Source organism: Ornithorhynchus anatinus, chromosome 14 (genome assembly GCF_004115215.2).
Source record: "Ornithorhynchus anatinus isolate Pmale09 chromosome 14, mOrnAna1.pri.v4, whole genome shotgun sequence".
Lineage (NCBI taxonomy): Eukaryota > Metazoa > Chordata > Mammalia > Monotremata > Ornithorhynchidae > Ornithorhynchus > Ornithorhynchus anatinus.
The window spans coordinates 18,240,030-18,255,138 of record NC_041741.1 but is presented as its reverse complement, the minus strand read 5'-3'; the positions used below and the strand labels follow the sequence as shown (position 1 = coordinate 18,255,138).

Sequence of the window (15,109 nt, the reverse complement as noted above, 5' to 3'; positions counted from 1 at the left end):
GAGAATAATAATAATGATAATGTCGGTATTTGTTAAGCGCTTACTATGTGCAGAGCACTGTTCTAAGCGCTCGGGGAGATTCAGGGCGATCAGGTTGTCCCACGTGAGGCTCGCGGTCTTCATCCCCGTTTTACAGGTGAGGTCACTGAGGCACAGAGAAGTGAAGTGACTTGCCCACAGTCACACAGCTGACAAGTGGCGGAGCTGGGATTAGAACCCATGACCTTCTGACACCCGGGCCCGTGTTCTACCCACTGTGCTATTTTACTTCTCTGTTATGTCGCGCCTCTACTCTACCGTGTCGTCCTGCTTCTCTTGACCTACTACGACTTGACCTACTACACGGTCGTGGAACAGCCTAAAGATCCGCGTAGTTTATCAGTGCCCCGTGGCTGATAAAAATGTCATCACCCAACTGTCTAAACATGAGACCCTATCCTTGGTTTTTTGTTTTTGTTTTTTCAGTGGTATCTGTTAAGCGCTTACTAGGTGTCCGGCACCGTACTAAGCCCTGGGGTAGGAACGAGGCCGGGCACAGTCCGTGTCCCACGCGGGGCTCACGGTCTTGATCCCCATTTTACGGACGAGGGAACTGAGGCGCAGAGAAGTGAAGTGACATGCCCAAAGTCACGCAGCAGACCCGCGGTGGAGCCGGAATTAGAACCCAGGTCCTTGGCCTCCCAGGGCCGGGTCCTTTCCACTAGGTCACACCGCTTTATAGATTAGAGATTTCTGCTGGAAATCTCTGATCCTGATCCTGATCCTGAACAACCTGATCCGGATGTTTTCAGTGACACAGAATGAGGTAGTAGTTTACTCAAAAATCGGTTCTGCGGTCGTGTCTTCGATTTCTGGCTTATTTTCGAGGCTTTAAAAGGTTTCTTCCTCGGTGCTCAAAGACACGCTCAGAAGACGACTAGAGCGTTCTTGCCCTCCCTGCAAAATTCCATCTTTTGTTTGAGGAAAGAGTAGGGCCACCTGCATACTTCAATGAATCGATCAATTTTTATTGAGCGATTATTCTGTGTCAACACTAGGTAGAATCCAATTAAGTTAGAAGACATGATTCCGGCCCTCAAAGAATTTACCATCCCGCGGGGAGGCCAACAGGCAGAAGAAGACCGCCAACTCCTCTAGGGCCGGGATTGTGTCAACTAATTAATAAGGTTGGTATTTGTTAAGCGCTTACTACGCGCCGAGCACTGTTCTAAGCGCTGGGGTAATCAGGTTGTCCCACGTGAGGCTCACGGTTAATCCCCATTTTCCAGATGAGGTCACTGAGGCCCAGAGAAGTGAAGTGACTCGCCCGCAGTCACGCAGCTGACGAGTGGCGGAGCCGGGAGTCGAACTCATGACTTCTGACTCCGCAGCCCAGGCTCTTTCCCCTGAGCCACGCTGCTTCCCCCAATTCAACTAATTCTGTTATCCTGTAGTTTCCCAAGGCTCAGCGCAGTGCTCTGCACCCGGTAAGGGTGCGGTAGATACCGCTGATGGATCGATTGATAAATTACAGGTGGGAGAGGCCACCAAACTTAAAGCTTTGTGCATACGTTTGCGCTCCTCAGTGCTTGCCGGGTGCAAACTCGAGAACGTGGGCGACGAAGGAGGGAGGGAAACGAGGTGGGGAGAGGAGGAGTTAATCAGAGAAGGCTCCCTGGAAGAAATGTCATTTCAGAACCCCACGATTGTTCTTGCATATTTCCTCTTACAGGTTAATAATAATAATGTTGGTATTTGTTAAGCGCTCACTATGTGCAGAGCGCTGTTCTAAGCGCTGGGGTCGACGCCGGGTAATCCAGTTGTCCCACGTGAGGCTCACAATCCCCATTTTCCAGATGAGGTAACTGAGGCCCAGAGAAGCCACTTGCCCACAGTCACGCCGCTGACAGGCGGCCGAGGCGGGATTCGAACTCATGACCGCGGACTCCCAAGCCCTTGCTCTTTCCACTGAGCCACGCCGCTTCTCTACCCTTCGGGTTACTGAAGGCCTCCCTTCTCTGATAATCACGAGGAGCGACAGCTTACGGATTCTGCATTTCTTTGCTTCTCTAACTGTTCACTGTGCGTATCATTCGGACCGAGCCAGTTTTAACGGCCTCTCTTTTGCCGGGCCACAGGCCTCGAGAGCGGTGTGCGAAACGGTACCACGGAGAAGTGATACTGATTTATTAACCGATTCTAAATAAGCAGATACTCAATAAGTAGACGCTTATTTCTGGGGCTCCTTATTTAAATACGGCTTCGGCAATATTGTCGAACGCAGGTGTCTCTGTATTGGGAAGCAGCGTGGCTCAGTGGAAAAGAGCCTGGGCTTCGGAGTCAGAGGTCACGGGTTCGACTCCCGGCTCCGCCACTTGGCAGCTGTGTGTCTGTGGGCAAGTCACTTCACTTCTCTGGGCCTCAGTTACCTCCTCTGTAAAATGGGGATTAACTGTGAGCCTCACGGGGGACAACCTGATTCCCCTGTGTCTACCCCAGCGCTTGGAACGGTGCTCTGCACGTAGTAAGCGCTTCAAAAATACCAACATTATCATTATTATTATTGCAGGAGCTTGACTCGGTGGTTCGTTCTCCACATGAGAGGGCGGCGTCGGCCTGACGGGAACACGACAGGTCTGGCCATCGACAGTATCGGATTCTAGTCCCGGCTTCACCCCTTGGCTGCTGTGTGGCTTCGGGCAAGTCACTTAACTTCTCTCAGTGGAAAGAGCCCGGGCTTGGGAGTCAGAGGTCACGGGTTCTAATCCCGGCTCCGCCGCTTGTCCGCTGTGTGACTTTGGGCAAGTCACTTCACTTCTCTGAGCCTCAGTTACTTCATCTGTAAAATGGCGATGCAGACCGTGACCCCCCCGTGGGACAATTTTTAGAGAAGCGGCGTGGCTCGGTGGAAAGAGCCCAGACTTGGGAATCGGAGGTCATGGGTTCGAGGCCCGAATCTGCCACTTGTCAGCTGTGTGACCGTAGGCCAGTCGCTTAACTCCTCTGTGCTTCATCTGTAAAATGGGGATTAACCGTGAGCCTCACGTGGGACAACCTGATTCCCCTGTATCTCCCCCAGCGCTTAGAACAGTGCTCTGCACGTAGTAAGCGCTTAACAAATACCAACGTTATTCTTCTCGGTTTACTCACCCTTTTTTAATGGTATCTGTTAAGCATTTATTATGTGACAGACTGGGTTTCAAGTGCTGGGCACAGTCCACGTCCCACAGTCTGAGGGGCAGGGAGGACGGGGCATTTTATCCCCATTTTACAGAGGAGGGAACTGAGGCCCGGAAAAGTTAAATGACTTCTCCAAGGCCACCCAGCAGACAAGAGGTGGAGTGTGATTAGAACCCAGACGTCCTAACTCCCAATCCAGGGTTCTTTACACCAGACCCCCACCGCCTCTTAATCTTCAATCTTCACTTCAGGGGAAATGTAACATCCTCACTTTAGCGCTTGGGAATCTTTCCGTCGGAACGCAAGGGAGATCTCATTCTTCCGTTGCCGATCTGTCCGTTCCAAGCGCTTAGTACAGTGTTCTGCACATAGTCAGCACTCAATAAATACTATTGAATGAATGAATTCTTCGCTAAATGGGAAGATGAAAAGCACAGAGCAGCCATTCAGTAAATCTGACTCCCTGGAGAAGGGCAAATACCTAAGCTTCAGAAACCCAGAGGGAGGGAAGCACGTAAGAAATCCCAGCTCTGATCTCTGGTTCCGATATTACCCGGGAATATTTTTCATCTTCTACCGCCCCTCTGGTCCCACAGTCAGGCTAGAGCTGGAAGCTGGCATCCCCACTACGAACACTATTTTCCCGTTATAAAGTTTCCCATTCGGTACAACATATGCGGACTAGAATGAAGAAAACGCAACTAATCTATGAAATCAAATGAAGAATTCAGAATAAAGGCCCATACCGTAGGAATTCAGGGGAAGGTATCCAATACCTTAGGGACAGATAGAGAAGCAGCGTGGCTCAGTGGAAAGAGCCCGGGCTTGGGAGTCAGAGGTCATGGGTTCGAATCCCGGCTCTGCCACTTGTCAGCTGTGTGACTGTGGCCAAGTCATTTCACTTCTCAGTGCCTCAGTTACCTCATCTGTAAAGTGGGGATGAAGACTGTGAGCCTCACCTGCGACAACCTGATGACCCTGTATCTCCCCCAGTGCCTAGAACAGAGTTCTGCGCATAGTAAGCGCTTAACAAATACCGACATTATTATTATTATTTAAAACACTTGCACAGCTTGAGGCAGATATAGGCTAGGAGATTCCCCCCGGTGCAGCTCAGGCTGAGATCTCCAGGGATTAGTCCAGACTCCTGGGGTGATTGACAACCTCGCCTCGTCTCTCGCTTCTTCGAGGAAACAAAATCAGTCATCTGTAGAATTTCAGTTCCTTCCAAAAGGGACTAATTTTAATCTGGGACACTGTTTTGGGGCTCGGCTAACTTTTTCTGTTCGATGAAAAAGTGAGGCTGTTAAGGAGAACCTTTCTCCTTGTAAATAACTCAAGTATAAACCTCTCTGGAAGTGGGAACCTCTTGTATTTTGCTTCTTGGCAGAATCACACCCAATCACATTAATTGACACACAAATCCCCCAGGGGACATGTGGGTATCGCTTATGCCATTTGAAGCGTTTACCTTGGTTCCTAGAAAATTTTCACCCAGTCGAGTCACACGTTTTCTCCCCTGAACGGGAAGCCTTTCGCGGACCCGAGCGAGCGTGGGCTACCGTCCGCTAGACGGGAGGGCGTAGGAGCTCAGGTCCCAGTCAAAGTCACCAGCGGTTGCTCTTCGCTCCCCCCCTTTCCCTCTTCTGCCCTCATGCATGGCCAACTAGAATGATAATAATAATATCTGTGGTATTTGCTAAGCACTTCCTAGTGCCAAGCACCGTACTAAGCACTGGGGTAGATAGGCAGGTCGAACGCTGTCCCTTCCCCACAGTGGGGACTCACAATCTAAGGGGGAGGGACAATCCTCGTTATATAGATAAGGAAACTGAGGCACAGATAATTTAAATGATTTGTCCAAGCTTACGTAGCAGGCGAGTGATGGAGACGGAGCTAGAACCCAGATCCTCTGACTTCCAGGTCTGTGCACTGACCACCGGGCCACAGTGGACAAAGTGGGTTAACACTTTACATCCTCCAAACTGTGGAGGAAATAGGCATAAATATTAACTTGGAGAGTTGCTAGAGGGGGCACCTTTGCCATAATAATAATAATAATAAGCACTGTTCTGAGCACTGGGGTAGATACAAGCTAATCAGGTTGGACATAGTCCCTGCCCCACATGGGGCTGACAGTCTTAATTCCCATTTTACAGATGAGGCACAGAACGGTTAAGTGACTTGCCCTAGGTCACACCTTAGGCAAGCGGAAGAGCCGAATTAGAACTCAGGCCCTTCTGGGTCCCGGGCCCGTGCTCTACCCTCTAGGTCAAGGTATGATTTTCCCACTACGGTTGTTGCCCTGCCATGACAGCTAGATTGCATTTTTTTTAAAAGAATAATGTGGGCATTTGTGAAGCGCTTACTATGTCCAGAGCACTATTCTAAGCGCTGGGGTAGATACAGGGTCATCAGGTCGTCTCACCTGAGGCTCACAGTTAATTCCCATTTTACAGATGAGGGAACTGAGGCACCGAGAAGTGAAGTGACTTGCCCACAGTCACACAGCTGACGAGTGGCGTGGTTCTTATCCTCCACTTCGTTTACCAGAGGGGGATGGAGTTCAAAACTCCCCTTTCTGCTATTGAGATAAAAACAATTCTAGCAAATGATTCAATCGCGGACTCGTCGGGACGCCTTCCGGCTTGGACCGGGGACCGTAAGAGGGAAACTTTGTGAGACCGAGAGCGAAGCATTGTTTTTCCTCTGTGTTCCCCGTGGTAGTGGATTTGAAATTGGGTTGGGGCGCGGGGAGGGTTGAAGCCAGGAGAAGAAAGCAACACCACCTAACCACCTCTGTCCCCCCTTAGGCAGGGCCGAGTGGGAGATCCCCTCTTTGCAAAGTGGGGCGCTGAGTGAGGGGTCTCTGGGCGAATCTCTAATTGAGCAAAGATCAAGCAAGCGCCTTACACCTCCTGCCCGGAAACCTCCAGAATACCGTCAGGCAACAAACCTGGCGGCGCCCAGGGACGGGAGTGTCTGCAGAAACAGACGGAGCGGGACGACTCTGCCATTTGTCAGCTGTGTGACCGTGGGCAAGTCACTTCACTTCTCGGTGCCTCAGTGACCTCATCTGGAAAATGGGGATTAACCGTGAGCCTCACGTGGGACGACCTGATGGCCCTGCACATAGGAAGCCCTTAACAAATACCGACATTATTATTCTAGGGGGTCTAGGCCTGGTAAAAGAAGCGTTGATCCCCCTTCCAGGCCAGGCCTGGCCACTCTGTCTCCGACGCGACCACAGATTTTCAATTTCCTTTCTCTTATCAGGCCCATCTCCTCCAAGAGGCCTTCCCAGCCCCCAGCCCCACCTTCCCTCATCTCCCACTCCCTTCCGCATCTCTCCGACTCGTTTCCCTTCGCTCTCCCCCGGCCCCACAGCCCTTATGTGTACATCTGTCATTTTATATATTTATACTGCCGTCTGCTTATTTGCAACGATGACTACGAGCTCGTCGTGGGCAGGGATTGTCACTCTTCATTGCTGCCCCGTACCTTCCCAAGCTCTCGACCCAGCGCTCCGCACACAGTGAGCGCTCCACACTGGAATGAACGAATGAATGAGGATCTGGCTCCCTTTCGGGCGGCCTGGGCTCTTCTCAGCTGCTGCTAAATCCTGGAAAAGCGGACTCTCCAGGTCCCAACTCGCGTGTGTTTGTGTGTTTGTGTGTGCTTGTGTGTCTCCGGCCCTGAGGCCGGGCATGCTCAGTAGCCTGGGCAGGTTTGGGTTACAAATAGGAAGCTTTTTGTACGATCCAGCAGTGCATCAGACCCTGAGCAGCCCCTGCAGAGTCGATCCTGGGGTGGGGGGAGAGAGGGATGGGACTGCCTCCGGGAGGTGGGGCATGAGCCATAATTAATTAGACATCCATCCCCCTTCTACTCGGAGCCAACCCACTCTTCTTCCTCCCTCCTGGGCTCCAAACCAACCAGGAGAGGAGGTTTATTCCGCCTCGTTTTTGTTTTTTCCAACGGACCCTCTGCAAAATCCAGGGCCGAAGGCAGGAACTCGAGGACAGGGGAGCAGGATTGACCCTCAGACGTCCAGGATCTCTCTTCTTTGGGGTCGGGTGGAAGGGGGGGGTCTCCACAGCCCTCCCCACCACCAGCATGCAGAGAGCGGTGGCTTTTCCTGCGCTGTGTCTGCTCCTGAATCTCCACGCTGCAGGTAAGGGGCCGCCGATGAGCTCGGGGCTGCACTAAGCTGAACGCTCCGCTGGCTCCGGAGGACCCAGGCTAGGAGGGGCCGGTCGCCCGGTTGTGGAAGCCGATGGGGAATGAGGGATGGGGGAGGATGGCCACACCTGTTGTCCCTTGCCCTAAGATGCCATCTGGCTCAATGCAGGCTGCCAAAATAAAGTCCCAGGGCTGGTAGCAATCCTTTCCTCCCTTTAGAGGATGGAGCTTTCCTGCTTTCCCCCTTCTTCCCCAGCCTCTCCTCTTCGGCTCCAGTTATGCAAGAGCAGGCCAGGGATGCGTCTCGGCCGGTTGCCGTTAGCCAAAAGGGCTCCCGGGAGAGGGTTTGGAGAGAAATCCCACTGATGCATCCTCCCCTCCCCCCGGAGAGCTCAGAATCAAAGGATCCGATCAATGGATTTGGCCTCCTCCATCCCCTCTTGCAGGGGCTGCAGGAGGAGGGATAAGGGGGGGCCCTACAGCAGCGGAGACAGCGCCCCGGATAATGGGGAAAAATCCTGCGAAAAGAGGTTTCCCAAAAGGGATTGCTGAATCCGGGGGTGAGGGGAGCAGCAATCCTGCCTCCTGAACCCCCTGGCTGGGAATTGTAGCTTGAAAGGACGTGTTGAACCCTGACCGCTTTCCCCCCTCACAAAAGATGCCAGAATATGGCAGGGAGGTTTAAGGATCTTGCTGCGGCAGTGGGCTTCCATGTGGCAACCCTCAAATTCCTCCATCTCCCCACTTCTGAGCCTCCACCCTTCGGAAAGCTGGGGAGGAAGCACTGGGTCGAACGGCCAGCCTTATCATTTTAGCCTTCGCCGGGGGGCTAGCGGTAGTTTTTGAGGAGCGCGGCTATAGGCATCGACCCATCGATCGGAGAGTTCCGGTGAAAATTTAGAGTAGATGCGTTTTTTCTCTAGATGTTTCTAGGTAAAAAGGACTCTGATCTTTTACACTTTGGTGCTTCTCTTCTTGCCACTTACTAAAGACCTCTGAAGGACGCAGAACATACCCGTATCGATATATAGTCTCGGTTGTGGCTGTGTGGGGCTCCCGAGATCCCAATAGTCCCTTTCTGTCGATCAGAAATGAACTAAAATTTAGTTCGCTTCATTCAAAATGATAGCAAACACCCTTTCTTTCGTTTTATTCCTCATGATGACATAGTGAACCCCCAGGATCCTCTCTAGACAAGGAAGGGAAAAATCCCGATTTTATTGACGTCTCTACTTATAAAGGAGTTTGTGAATGTCTGATTGAGATGACCTGACTCTGATGGAGTTTGGCAGCTGTTACGTAAGAAAGTTTGTTTTAGTTTGTGTAAGTTGTATATCAATCAATCAATCAATCAATCTATTGAGCACTTACTGCGTGCAGAGCACTCTACTATCCACTGCACAACATAGGAGAGTTAAATCATTACAGTAATTCTGTGAAGTCTATTTTAAAAAAACCACCTTGACTGCATCTCAGTCTAGGGAGGAGTAGTCACTCTCAATGTCTGTTATCTTCAAAGTTTCATTGTTTATATTACTTCATTTATTCAATCAGTCCTATTTACTGAGTATTTACTGAGTGCTTACTGCGTGCAGAGCACTTAAGCATTTGGGAGAGTACAATATAAGAATAAACAGACACGTTCCCTGCCCACAGTGGGCTTAGAGTCTAGGGGCGGGGATAGACCTTAATAGAAATAAGTAAATTACTGATCTTCTTAGGGATTAGGATGGATTGCTTCGCTTCACCTTGCCTAAAGCATGCAGTAAGCGCTCAGTAAGTATGATAGATTGATTTAAAGTAAGAAGTCTGGAGTCTTAGATTATATCCAGGGAGCTACCATTGACTGGGCAGTTCTTGCCAAATCAGTTAATCATCGTACCTTTGCCTGGATCTGAAAATGGGAATACTGACACCTACAAGCTCCCAGAGACCAGTAGTTGCCTGTCCATTTCTGGGCTGCTTTGTGAAGACTCGGGAGTAGACGTGGCAACCATTTTTAAGTGACCCCAGGAAGAGATTTTTAGATGGGTGATACGTTGTCCGTGTTGCCGAACATGCAAGATGCTTGGCAGAGCAGTTCACTTCATCTCTGTTTCTCAATCTTAACGAGCAAATGGTTAGCGATGACCAAAACACCTCAAAAATGTGAGTAATGATTGCTCTGAATTTATTGCACCCAGAAAGGAGATTTTTCTCTTAGCTTCCTACCCATTTTAGCCATTGGAAGGAAGCGAGAGAGGGGAGACCTCAAAACGTGGGTCAGTCCCTGAAACATCCACCGAATGCCTTGTTTAAAGGTGGAGTCTGTAGTGCTGAAAGGAAAGAGTTCTTGCAGAAAATATACTCTATTGCTCCGAAACAGGTGGTGGGAAGGCATTTTGATGCTTGAGGCGAAACCGTCGCAACGTAATGCTTTTATCCCCTTGCTGCCTAGAGACAGTGACCAAAGCGAGCTCCTGCTATCTCCCCCGGTCTTGCACTCTTTCCCCATTCCTGGAAAGGAAACTGAGGACTCTGTGACTCGGAGCAGCAGTCCCAGTTGCCTCCCCTCCCACCATACTGGCACACCCTCGCTTTTGAATTATAATTAGCTGCTTCTGTGAGGAGAAGCGTTCTAAAATCAGAAACCTACTTTCCTTCCACTGGGCCTTGATTACAAATGATCTATTGTGATTTTCCTACTGAAGAGGTCCACATTCCTCTGCAAATGGCCTGAAACTAAAAACGTAAAAGGCAAAGCTAAATATTTACTGCCTTTCTGAGGGGAATCTCGAGAGGTATGGGGATGCTCATATAGTACTTAGCACTTACATGCATTTTTAATTCTCAAACCACTTACAGATGCTGACACACTCAGAAGGGCATTGTTCCCCAACATTAAGAATTTTAATAGCTTTAAAGGAAAAGAAGTAATGGTGAAATACAGTTGTCAGATCAAATTTTCGAGTGCCCATAACACCATATAATGTAACAAAGTGCTTGTTGTGGTGCAGGTATTCATCATTGAGTGGCAATTAGCAATTGATTATTAGCCTTTGAAATTCAAATCATTTTTTCCGATGGATAGCTGGGGTTCTCTGTCCATCTAATCTCAACTAGATGTTGATGGCCACATGGAATAGAAGCTAAAACTAAATGTTTACATTAAGCGAGGGATGAAAGGCCAACGTGTCTCATTACCTTGAAGAAAATGACAAGTTTATTCAGGGTGACTAATGCAGATCCCTTGCCAAGATAGTCTAGGAAGCGATTTCCATTTTGTTTTCAGCACCAAATGTTGAAAATAGACCAAGTTAACCCCGGATCGCTGTTTCTTTGCAACGGAATGATTTCTCAGAGGGATAACGTATGATGGCTGATTCACTGATATGTACAGCTTTACCGATTGAGACCACATCTGCTTTTTGTGGCAAGGGTACGAGAGATGGTTTTGGGATCGCCCAAATCTATGTTCTCCATTCGGATCTGGGAGATACTGTTTTAACTTATTTGAAAATAAGGCCAATTAAGGGTATTCTGCATGGAACAACTTGGGGATTTTGCTCAAATGCTGCTCATGTCAGTTCGGGAGCTTCTGCTTAGCAATTCATTTTCTTTTTTACTCCCTTAATAGGAAATAAAGAGGAGGTGAGTAATAAATTGGGAGAACATAGGGAAAGACTTGCCCAAAGGATGGTTTTCTCGATTTGCCCCTGGGGCCATGTTGGATGACAGCCCCAGGAGCTTCTCTTAGCGCATTCAGTGGTAGCATTGGCGGCCTTGAGGCTTGTTGGGTAACCTGGTGGTGCCAGTCTTTACTTACCTCTGCCAGCTATTTCTAGCAGGTCCAGAAGAAGTTTGAGCAGTTCCAGACTACAGTGAAGATGTGAAGGAAACGGGCTATCATGCCACATTGCCTTTTCCTTGCTGTCTTTGGAGGACTGACCCACAGTATTTACTATGTGCGGAGCACTGTATTGAGCACTGGGAAATACTACATGGGTGGGAAGGAGATGCATTCCCTGGCCCTCAAGGGGCTCACAATCTAAGAATATAAGCTGAGAAAGGGAGCACTGGAAACAAGAGATATTGGATTGGGGGCAGGGTCACAGCTCCCAGTACAGGCTCACCTTTGGAGAACTGGTTGTCCCCATTGAAGAGAACGGCTTCTACGGGAGGAAGACTGGTGTCCATAATAACAGTGGTGGAGTCCCCTTCCAGGAACAATAAGTGAGTTTCGATCCCGAGATTTTATGACGGAAAAAGTGCAGAACCTGTAAAATGAGGATGCCAGAACTGTTCTCTTCCCCCCTTAGTTTGTAAGCCCCATGTGGGACAGGGACTATATCTGATCTGATTATCTTGTATCTATCCCAGTGCTTAGCATAGTGCTTGGCAGATAACTAATACAATTATTATTGGGTGGCTGCCTTGGGAGCTACTGTGATCTTCTCCACCCACAATAGCCAGCGGTTTTTCAACCTTGATCACGTATGGCCCAGCTCTAGCGAAAAAGGACCTCTCGCCCATATCCTAGCTCTGGCCAGGAACGCCCTCCCTCCTCAAATCCGACAGACAATGACTCTCCCCCACTTCAAAGCCTTATTGAAGGCACATCTCCTCCAAGAGGTCTTCCTCGACTCTATCCTCCCTTCCTCTTCTCCCACTCCCTTCTGTGCCACCTCGACCCGATCCCTTGATTCATTCCCCATTCCCAGCACACGAAACTTATGTACGTATCTGTCATTTATTTATGTATATTAATGTCCGTCTCCCCCTCTAGACTGCAAGTTGGCCGTGGGCAGGGACTGCGTCTGCTGTATTATTATATTGTAGTCTCCCAAGTGCTGTGCACACAGTAAGTGCTCAATAAATACGATTGACTGACCGACAGGATGGAAACTCAGAACAGAGTTCCCCCCCACTGCTGGCCACCATCAGGGCAAGAATAATAGTAGAGATAGTCGTCGAGTGCTGCGTGTGCTCTAGGAGACATTTGAGACTTGCTCATAATTATCTTGGGTTTGTTGGAAGGCAATTCTTTGAGGACAGGTTCTATCATCAACACTCCAACTAAGATTTCCCTGTCAGATATAGCATTTAACACAATGTGGAGGCCTCTAGATGTTATATAACAGTGTCTGTAATGTTTTCATCATGGTTTTCTGTGGCCATACTCTTTTTAGTAAGATCCAAATTTGTACATAAATTGCAAGTTCTCCATCCAAATATAATCAAAGTGCATTTCTAAGGCTGGAGAACTGAAGAATCCAGGATAGAAAAACAACTTCAGCTGTTACATTTTCCCAAGAGAAAATTGTCTCTACAGATCCTGTTTTCTCTTGAGATGAAAAAAGGATAGAAAGATCAGTGTCCAAGTGTTTTATAAACAGCCAAAGACATATGCTTAGACAGTGCTAAGTGCTTAGTACAGTGCTCTGCATACAGTAAGTGCTCAGTTTTCTGGGCCCGTGAGTCTGTAAAGGTATAATTCTGGCTAGATTACTGTGTCAGCCTTCTCTCTGATCTCCCCTCCTCCTGTCTCTCCCCGCTCCGGTCTATTCTTCACTCCGCTGCCCGGCTCATCTTCCTGCAGAAACGCTCTGGGCCTGTCGCTCCCCTTCTTAAAAACCTCCAGTGGTTGCCTATCGACCTCCGCATAAAACAAAAACTTCTCACTCTAGGCTTCAAGGTTCTCCATCACCTTGCCCCTCCTACTTCTCCTCCCTTCTCCCTTTCCACTGGCTACCCCGCACGCTCCGCTCCTCCGCCGCCCACCTCCTCGCCGTCCCCCGTTCTCGCCCATCCCACCGTCGACCCCCGGGCCACGTCCTCCCGCGGTCCCGGAACGCCCTCCCTCCTCACCTCCGCCAAACTAATTCTCTTCCCCTCTTCAAAACCCTACTTAGAGCTCACCTCCTCCGAGAGGCCTTCCCAGACTGAGCTCCCCCTTTTCCCTCTGCTCCCTCTGCTCCCCCTCTACCCCCCGCTTCATCTCCCCTCAGCTAAGCCCTCTTTTCCCCCCTTTCCCTCTGCTCCTCCCCCTCTCCCTTCTCCTCAGCCCTGTACTCGTCTGCTCAGCTGTATATATTTTCATTACCCTATTTATTTTGTTAATGAGATGTACATCACTTTGATTCTATGTATTTGCTATTGTTTCAATGAGATGTTCATCCCCTTGATTCTATTTATTGCCATTGTTCTTGTCTGCCCGTCTCCCCCGATTAGACCGTGAGCCCGTCAAAGGGCAGGGACTGTCTCTATCTGTTACCGATTGGTACATTCCAAGCGCTCAGTACAGTGCTCTGCACATAGTAAGCGCTCAATAAATGCTATTGAATGAATGAATGAATATTCATTCCTGTCAGTGTAGTAGAATCAGGTAATTTGTGAGATTTATATTCAGGGAAGAAAAGTTCTCTTCTAAAGCAAATCTATCCAAGCGCCTGCTTATCCACCTAAGCATTCCCTATGGTCTTCCGGGAGCTAGAATGTTTCCACACATTCCATTTTCAGGAGACGGGGGCCGTGTTTGCCCCGGGCATGGGTGGCGTTTGAAGGCCACTTGGGCCGAACATCTCACGACACAAAGCAAAGGAACCTTGGTTTGTATCAACCAAGCTGGAGCAACGTTTTTGCTGGTTCCAAATGTTAGTGGTTCTCTGAGTCCCGATTCACAAAACTCCACAACTCTGATGTCGGCTTGTCGGCTTGACGCATTGGCTGCGTTTCAGACTGCACGTCCATCCCTGCCCTCTCTCTCCCGGCTGTGGCCAGGAAGGGCATCAGGGTTGTTCCCGGAATGGGGAGGATGAGCTTTAATGAAATGTCATCAGTGCACCCCTTAATACTTGTGAAGCGGGCGGGGGCCGCTGACCATGAAATGAGAAGCAATTTGGCCTAGTGGAAAGAGCCCAGGCCTAGGAGATTTAATCTCAACTCTGCCTTTGGCCCACTGTGTGACCTTGGGCAAGTTACTTAGCTCTTCTGGGCCTCAGTTGCCTCATCTAGAGGTTAATTATCTGCTCTCTCCCCCAACCCACATGCACACTTTAGTCTGGGAGCCCCAGCAAACAGGGACTGTGTCTGATCTGCTTATATTGTACCTATCCCAGGGTTTTGGAGAAGCAGCGTGGCTCAGCGGCAAGAGCCCGGGCTTGGGAGCCGGAGGTCATGGGTTCGACTCCCGGCTTCGCCGCTTGTCAGCTGTGTGACTGTGGGCAAGTCACTTACCTTCTCTGTGCCTCAGCTACCTCATCTGTAAAATGGGGATTGACTGTGAGCCTCGCGTGGGACAACCTGATTACCCTGTATCTACTCCAGCGCTTAGAACAGTGCTCTGCACATAGTAAGCGCTTAACAAATACCAGCATTATTATTATTTAGTTTGTTGCTTGGCACATGGAGGCCGCTTAACGAGTACCACGCTTATTAGCAGAGCTAGATACGGGATACTCCCATCAGACACTGCCCGTGGGAAGAGAATGGGTCAGTCACCTCTGTTACAGTGCGCTCTCTCGAGGTCACACAGCAGACAAGTGGTGGAGCCTGGATTAGAACCCATGTCCTGCTGACTCCCAGGCCCGCGTTCTATCCTCTCCACCTTGCTGCTTCTCTATCCTGCATCTCTTACTACGTCAGGCACCGGCGAGGACACGAGTTACTCAGGTAAGACGCGGTCCTTGTCCCACGTGGGGCTTGCGGTCTAAGTAGACGGGAGAAAGGGTATTAGATCATCATTAGATCACTGAGGAACCGAGGCACAGAGAAGTTAGGCGACTTGCCC

The 15,109-nt window shown here is 49.6% G+C and overlaps 1 protein-coding gene across 2 annotated transcripts in view; it reads left to right on the top strand.

Moving 5' to 3' along the window:
* The first annotated feature begins 7,050 nt into the window (after positions 1-7,050).
* PTPRR (protein tyrosine phosphatase receptor type R) overlaps positions 7,051-15,109 on the top strand; it is a 193,879-nt gene continuing 185,820 nt past the window's right edge. For both annotated transcript variants that reach the window (XM_007666312.3, XM_007666311.3), the window contains exon 1: positions 7,051-7,333. In XM_007666312.3, the coding sequence (XP_007664502.1) occupies positions 7,276-7,333 (58 nt within the window). In that variant the 5' untranslated portion in view covers positions 7,051-7,275. The remainder of the gene's footprint in view (positions 7,334-15,109) is intronic.